The 7,944-nt window shown below is 54.3% G+C and overlaps 1 protein-coding gene across 1 annotated transcript; it reads left to right on the plus strand.

Moving 5' to 3' along the window:
* Positions 1-245: 245 nt before the first annotated feature.
* On the plus strand, positions 246-6,908 carry NAGPA (N-acetylglucosamine-1-phosphodiester alpha-N-acetylglucosaminidase; the record flags this gene model as incomplete). Its single annotated transcript, XM_010153568.1, has 9 exons — positions 246-385; positions 943-1,051; positions 1,348-1,476; positions 2,335-2,543; positions 3,656-3,703; positions 4,469-4,597; positions 5,695-5,826; positions 6,011-6,071; positions 6,668-6,908. Coding segments are annotated over 9 exons (1,198 nt in total), but the record flags the coding sequence as incomplete, so codon positions are not given.
* Positions 6,909-7,944: the final 1,036 nt, after the last annotated feature.

Below are 7,944 nucleotides of genomic sequence, written 5' to 3' on the forward strand. Positions count from 1 at the left end.
TGGCAGGAGCTGTCATACACGGTGGCCTAGGACCATCATTAATCATGTTTTTATGCAGAATAGTGGAGAACAGGGTCGACTCTGGCTGCTAAAGTGAATGTTTCGCTCTGCTTGGCCTCTGGGTTTGGCTGTAGGTAGCCTTCATTCAGCCACCATCTCCCTGCTTCTGGAGCCTGCTGCAGCAGAAGAGGCTTCTACGTGACACTGCTGACTGTGGGTAACCCCTCCTGCTCTCTCTTTCCTAGTTACCTGTCTGAGGAAGATGTCTTGGATCAAGCAAACCCTTTTGTGCAGCTTGTGAGTGGGGTAGTTTGGCTCCTAAGAAATGGAGAAGTGTACGTCAATCAGAGTCAAATGGCTGAGTGTGGTGAAATTCAAACCACAGGTAAATATTGCAAAGCCTAGCTTCAGCCTGGGTGTAGATTGTCCTTCTGATGGGGCTGCTGGAAGGAGGGGGTAGCAGTGGAAACGATCTTGTCTAGTTGCAGTTTGCTGCTCACTTAAAATGTCCAAATTTCTTCTGTGCTGCTTTCCCCGAGTCTGCAGCAGGTGCAGTACGAGAAATAGGCTGCCTGCAGGGTGAGGCTGCGCTCGCCTGCGCGGGGCTGTCCAGCAGAGCTTGCCGAGGACTGTGAGTAGTGGTGGCATCACTGGTATTGCTACTTGTCCAGAGAAACGCCGAGCAGATGCCTCTTCCAGGAGTTTAAAACTGAGGGCTCTGAATCCCCTTCTTTGCCCTGTGCCAGGCAAAACACTGAACAAGAGTGCTTCTGGAAGTGTTATTCCTAAATGGGCTTGGATCAACGAGAGGAATCTGGGCTCTGTTCTCACTGTGTTCCAGCTTAAATGAGCTCTTTGCTGGGAGGTGTTTTGCAGACAGATGTGTCTAAAGGCCAGTTCTGTCACCCAGCTGGTGCCTGAACTATTCCCTCTCCTGCACAGGAACCTTCGACAAGTTCATCAATGTAATATCAGCCAGGACCGCAGTTGGGCATGACAATCAGGGGCAGCTGGTCTTGGTTCACGTGGATGGACAGACGGAATCCAGAGGGTAAGGCCAGGGTTGTCGTAAGGTCTGGGGTCAGGTGCAAGACCGGCCTTTAAATTCTGTCACTGGAACTGGAGGGACTTTGCGGCTGCCAGCAATATGTTTAAGGCAGAGACCTGCAGAGCTCGAGGTCAGTCGAAGCTGCTTGGTGTCTTTCTGGCAGAGCCCAAAGAGCAACCTCCGTGCAGCAAGTCAGCTTACCTGGGTTATGGGGGACCTCGCTTCCACGCTTCTGGTATAGCAGTTTAATTGAAGTCAGACAGCATGAATGAACAACAAACAACTGTTTGCTTCTGCAGGGTGAACCTCTGGGAAATGGCTGAATTCCTGAAGCAGCAGGGAATCATCAACGCTATCAACCTGGACGGTGGAGGGTCTGCAACGCTGGTTTTAAATGGGACCCTCGCGAACTACCCGTCTGAGCACTGGTAGGTGCTGGCTGCATGTGCCCAGGGCTGCACAAGTAACCACGTGTCTCCCGTTCGCATGCGGAGCTCAGTCCTGCCGCTCTGCTCTGCCAGGGACTCACTCTGCAGGGCTGGCAGTTCACAGCGTAAAGGCGAGTGACAAGTTTTGAGGGAGAGTAAACATTTAAAGCAATTTAGTGCTTACGTATGTTTTCCACTTACTCATCCGGGATTAAAGTTTAGCCTTTTTCAGACATGCAGCAAAGCTCTTGGACATGACTGAGTGGCCTGATGTGGGAATCGGATAAGGCAGCAGCTCTTAGACTGGGAGATTCAGAGCTGCACATGCATAGGAATTAGCAGAGGTCTGTCAACAGCTTCTAATTATGGAAGAGAAACAGCGACTTGGGAGACCCTGCTCAGCCTCACGTGAAGGCACCTAAAGAATGTTTTACTTTAAATTCAGCTTTTTAGTAATCTCTGACTGCAAACATGAAGGGATTTAAAATTCAGTTTGCAGTCTGACAGCTGCCAAGCGTTTTTTATAACTGCAACGTTGTCGCTTGTATCAAAGCAGATAACATTCAGGCAAAGGCACGTTGAACGCCAGACTTGGGGTAGGTGGGACTGCCAAAGGGAGACTTTCTTGCATGCTGCTTTCTGTAATTCCATGTTCGAAATGACTTTATCCAATAGGCGTTAACACTCAGTTAAAACATTGACTCAGATCTATTTTGTGTTTCTATTTTCCCACTACTAATGTTCTCATCACCACTGTGAACCAGGATGAACATTTGTGGGTTACATCACCTAGTTTCATGTAGGGCTGGGAGCAGCACAGTGCTTGCATGCCTTACGGCACCCGTCTTCTATCCCCAGCTCCTTTGACAACATGTGGCGTTGCCCTCGGAGCATCTCGACCGTCATGTGTATCCACGAGCCTGCCTGCGAGCCTGCAGACTGCAGCGGTCATGGGGACTGCGTGGGAGGGGAGTGCCACTGCGCGGGAGGCTTCTGGAGAGGCTCAGCCTGTGATATCTTGGACTGTGGCCCTTCCAACTGCAGCCTGCATGGCATCTGCACTGACTGTGAGTCACTGCGGCGGGCAGGGATGCCAGTGGGCGCCCGTGGGTGGCTCTAGGGAAAGCATGGACCTGGGTAGTGTATACACAGGTAATATTGCCTGCCTGTCGGCGAGGCAGCGCACTGGGGCTTCAGTGTGTTGCAGCATGCAGTCCTGGCTGGTCCACGGAGTCCTTTCCCACCCTGCTGTGACGGAGTGTAGCCCACATGAACTGGCACCAGCAGCAGCCGCTTCCTTCGCTGCAGAGAGCAGCACTGTGGAGCGGCTTCCTGGCCCCAGGAGCCCGGCCTTTTAGGGCTGCAGGTGCCTGGCCAGCCCATGCCCTGGCTCTGGGAGCCGGCTGGTGCTGGGTGCCTCAGCCCTCGTTTTACCTGCAGGCTGTATGGAGCTGCTCCCCTCTTTCCCCCAGTGCCCGAAGCAGCGTAGGGGTGGTCAGAACATGTTGCTCTTAGGAGGCAGCAGCAGTGCTACGCTGGGACTTGGATCTGGAAACTGGACCTGTAATAGGACTTGACTTCAAACTCTGTGCCTCAGTTTCTCCTTCTGCCCCCTAGGGTGCTGGTTTGTAAATCTGCTGATGGGAAGGGCAGCACATGACACTGACAAAGCAGCTGAGTTCTGCCCCCTCTGCTTAGTGTTCCTTCTTGACTCTCCTGCTTCACAGTTTTTACAAGCATGCAAGTGCTACTCGTCTATAAACTTGTTTTGACCCGAGGGACTGCTGACATGGTCCCCCAGGCTTCTGCTCAGCCATGCCTGCTCAATCCTGTTTTCCTCTTTCTTTGCTACCTCCCCTATTCAGTTTGCAGCCAGGTTTGCATCAGTGAAGTGACTGGTCAGAGCTCCATGGGTATGGGAGTTGCTGTTAGTTGACCCAGAGTTAATCCCTGGAGATCCAGTCAGCAGGAGGCTTTGCTGGGTTTGGCAGCTGTATGGGGCTGGGTATTTGAACCTAACCTGTGTGTGAGGCCAGGATTTCTCTTCTGTGGGTTCCCTGGCAGAGGCAGGGACAGTTAAAGGGGCACCCCAAGAAGCAGAAGTTCCTAATTCTGAGTTTGTGCTATTTCTAAGTCTGTCTCTGTTGTTGTTAATGCCTGTTTGTGTGTCTTTGCACAGCTGGGTGCCTGTGTGATGCTGGCTGGACTGGCAGCAACTGCACTGAAGGTAACGCTGACTTCCATTCCTCCTGCTCCTTCATGGCCAGGAAAAAGGGAGTGTAAACCTCTTCCCAGCAGCGAGTGGCTCCCCAGGAGGGAGCAGCGAAGGGACAGGCTATGCCATGCTGCTCCTTTTTGTCAGTGGGAGTTTAATTGCAGCCCGAGCATCTTAATATTGGCTTGGTGGGAAGCACTTAAGCCCTTGCTCATGGCACAGGCTCAGCTTCTGTTCTTTGAGCAGCCACCCTGTGCCAGTGACTGCTCCGTGGGTGTAAGCATGGGGTGGGATTATTTTAGAATGGGTTGGGTTGGAAGGAACCTTAAAGACCATCTAGTTCCCACCCCCCTGCCATGGGCAGGGACACCTTCCACTAGACCAGGTTGCTCAAAGCCTCATCCAGCCTGGCCTTTAATATTTCCAAGGGATGGGGTTTTCTGGGCAACCTGTGCCAGTGCCTCACCACCTTCTCCAAAAAGAATTTCTTCCTTAATCTCCCCTCTTTCAATTTAAACCTGTTAGCCCTTGTCCTGTCACTACAGGCACTTGTAAAAAGTCCTCAACAGCTTTCTTGTAGACCCTCCCCCCAGGGATGGGAAGTTGTTATAAGGTCTCCCCGGAGCCTTCTCTTCTCCAGGCTGAACACCCCCAACTCTCTCAGCCTGTCCCCATAGCAGAAAGGCTCCAGCCCCTGATCATCTTCACGGCCCTCATGACTTGCTTGCCTTTGTAGTCAGGGCCCTGATATGATAGATCTCTGCTTGTCTCCTGTAGCTTGTGCTAGTGGTTTCTACGGAGACGCTTGCACCCAGAAATGCCAGTGCCAGAATGGTGGCTTGTGTGACCCCGTGCACGGATCCTGCTCCTGCCCCGCTGGGTACTATGGCACCAGCTGTGAGCAAGGTAAGGGCTGCTCCAAATGACAGCCTGGACTGCGGAGAGGCTTTTATGTCACGTCTGAGCCACCTCTTGCAGGCAAAGCCACTGTGGGGTCTGCCAGGCAGGCTCAGGCCTGAACTTCACAGCAGGAGTGTGACCTGCCAGCTCCCAGCTCTCAAGGGCTTGCCTGCCATACCCAGACTGGCTACAAAGAAAAGGAGGAGGCAGAGAGAAGGGTTTTCTTCATCATTAGAAAATGGGATTCCTGCGTAGTCGCTGTCCCAGAGAACTGTGTTGCTTTCCCAGGCTCGTGATTGTAGAACGTGAATAACATCCTGCGCTTGTGGGTGTTGCTCCAGGCCGTGCCTGGAGCCCAGGCTTTGGGTGATCCAAGTCAGTGACTGAACTGCTCCAAAGGGCCATGCCAGCTGATGGCCTTCAAGCTGTGCCTGTGGTCACAGAGCTGGCTATGTTCTCAACATCCAGCTTTCCTCCAGCACGCCAGGCCCTTGTGGAGCTGACTGAACAGCCTGCTCTGGTGACCAGACAGGTTAATTACAGCCTGGGTGTAAACTGTGCATGGGTCCGTCTGTTCTCAGCCTGGGAGCGCTCAGCCAGCCCCATCCCTGCTTTACAACATCTCTGTGGAGTAAATAAAACAACAGCAGTTAACTCACAGCGTGGTGCTTTCAGGCTGCCGGAGGAAGCACGGTGGGCAGGTGGAACAGCGTTAGGCTGCAGAAACCCGGGGCCCTGACTGCTCAGCGCAGCCGAAGAGCCCCCAGGATGCTTGTGCTCAGACATGAGTCCTTGATTCCCATTAGGGATCAGCCCCTGCTGCCCCCTTCCCCTTTGCTTATGAGCTGAGCATCAGGGCCGTAGCTCAGACGTGGCAGGGAGAGAGACAAGCTGGCAGCAAGCGGCAGAGACTGCCGTGCAGCGCGAGCGCCTCAGGGAGATGTAGGTGAGGGCTGAGCCTGTCCCGAAGCACCGACTGTGGCCATCCTGGTGCAGCAGGCACGGTTGAGCCGGGGGCAGTGGGAGCTGCGGTAGGGAACTGGATGGCTTTACAGCACGTGGAGCATTGACAGTGACCAACTCCTTTGTAATCCATTCCCCAGAGTGTCCCATGGGCTGGTACGGGCCAAACTGCCGGCAACAGTGTGCGTGTGAACACGCGTGTCCCTGCGACCGGGAGACAGGCAGCTGCAACGTCACCTACGACTTGGCAATACAGGAACAGTTAAACAAAGGTACTGCTGACGACAGTGGAGGTGTTTTAAATGAGTTAGAACCTTTTGCACCAAAGCTGCTCTTCCGTTTGCTGAGTTACCAGCTCTGGCTGGCTGGCCTCTTCCCAAAACTTGCTGTTTTGCAGTGGAATGTTACACCTTTCCCCCAACACTGCTTTTCTTCCTTCTATTCTTTGTTTTCCAGCTGGGCAGTGTTTGGCTTCACAGAACAAGAGAGGGAGCAAAGAAAAGTTGTCTCTGTCAGAGTAAGTGTGTAATACTCACTGTATATGCGTATCCACACCCCCCCCCCCACGCCATCCCCTGCTCGCTGCAAGGTGGGATTGTTCACACCAGCTCCTGGCTGCCAGGGCTGCCTCTCTGCCCCAAGCATCTGTGTTCTGGCTTCGTTGTATCACCTACAGCTCTCACGGTGGGAGAGGTGAGGGTAGGGGAGACGATAGAAACCCAGTCATAGTGCTGAGCTGAAGCCCCGTCAGCGACAGGTCATGCTCCTGGTGCTCTGCAGCTGGGAGTCGAGCGAGAGCTGCCTTTCCTCTCCCACAGTGCATGCCGCAGCGAATGGGACAGTGCCAGCACCAGAGCGCAGCTGCCTTCCTGTGGGTGAGGCTGCAGTTGCTCTGCTGGTCACTCCTAAACTGCATGGATACGTGGAAAGCTAAACTCCTCCATGCACTCTGGTGCCAGCGCAGCCTTTCACAGAGCACATTCTCACCTGCCCCAGTGCAGAACCGCCAGGGTGTGATGACAGGGAAGGGAGCATGAACCCTGAGAAGTCATTTGCATGCTGGGAACACATGAAAGCAGGCGGAGAGATGTTGCTTATGTGGATTTTTCTTAGGTCTGACAGGACAAACTGGATCTCTGTGACCTCTGCCTTGGCTCTGCTGCTGGTGATCAGCGCCATGGGAAACGTGGGCCTCCTGCTCAAAGCCAGCTCCAAGAGGCGAGGTGAGAGCTGCGACTACGTCTACAGCCCCCTGAGGGAGCTGAATGGGGAGGCCAGCCATCCCTCCACATCTGCCTGTGAGGCAGAGGACACGCAGGACCAAAGCCAGGCCCTTCTTCAGAGCGTGGGGTGAAAAGGAGTGAGGGATCATACTCTGCACCTTGCACTGCCACGTGGCATGGGGCTGTGCAGGCCCCGAGCGTCAGGCTGCTCACTGACCCGAATACCTCAGCCCAGGGGACTCCCTCGCTTCCCGCTGAGCACACAGCTCCCTCCCTTCCCTCCCGCTGCTGCTCCAGCCAAGGCAAACGAGACTGCAGGGTACAAGCCATGGGGCCAGCTTCTACACCCACAGGTGGGTAAGGGCATTCCACAGCTGGAAATGCCATTGGAGGCTGGTTCCTCCAATACCTGAGGGAAAAGGTGAGGAATGGGAGCCAGAGGCGCTTCAGAAAGGTCCCTAGCGTTTTTAAGATGCAAGATAAACTGCCTGTGGCATAAAGCTGGGCTTAAGGACGATGTAACTCTAACCCTCTGCCCTTCCCTGGTAAGCTCCCTTTTACTAGCATGCTGAAAAAGTTGCTGTGGAAAGCCTCAGCAGGCACAGCGCTCCATGAGACAGCAGCTTTCCTCCTCCTGCTGCAGTGGGAGGCTCCAAGGCTGCCACAGGGTTGGGCCTTTCTTGCACCCAACTTGCTTCAGCTGGCCTGTCCCCACTGCAGAGCCAGAGTGTTTGCTTACAGAAACCTTACTCCTAGTAGTAGCCTGGCAGGTGCTGGACAAGCACTGCTGTTTCTGGGGGAGTACAGCAACATAAAAAGCCTTTGCAGTTAAATTTCATTCCCTTGCACCGCCCAGAAGCCAGGCGTGCTCTGCCCAGCTGCCTGGCCTGCTCCAAAGGACCCTGCACCCCAAGTCCCACAGCCTAGAGCTCTCCCAGGGAAGGGGCAGCAGCCTGGACCCAGAGCACCCCAGCCTGAGCTGCCCCCAGCCAGTTGAACAGACCCTGGCCCTTGCTCCCTGCCGCTGGAGCTGCCCAGGCAGGGAGTTGGGAGCACAGCCAGGAAGTGCTGCACAAGCAGCCCAGAGCCTGCACTGCTCAGCGGGAAGTCAGACCATTTACTAGAGTGGGTTTAAAAACTAGACCTTTGAGTTTGCTTCCCTGTAGG

Source organism: Eurypyga helias, unplaced genomic scaffold (assembly GCF_000690775.1).
Source record: "Eurypyga helias isolate BGI_N326 unplaced genomic scaffold, ASM69077v1 scaffold16066, whole genome shotgun sequence".
Classification (NCBI taxonomy): domain Eukaryota; kingdom Metazoa; phylum Chordata; class Aves; order Eurypygiformes; family Eurypygidae; genus Eurypyga; species Eurypyga helias.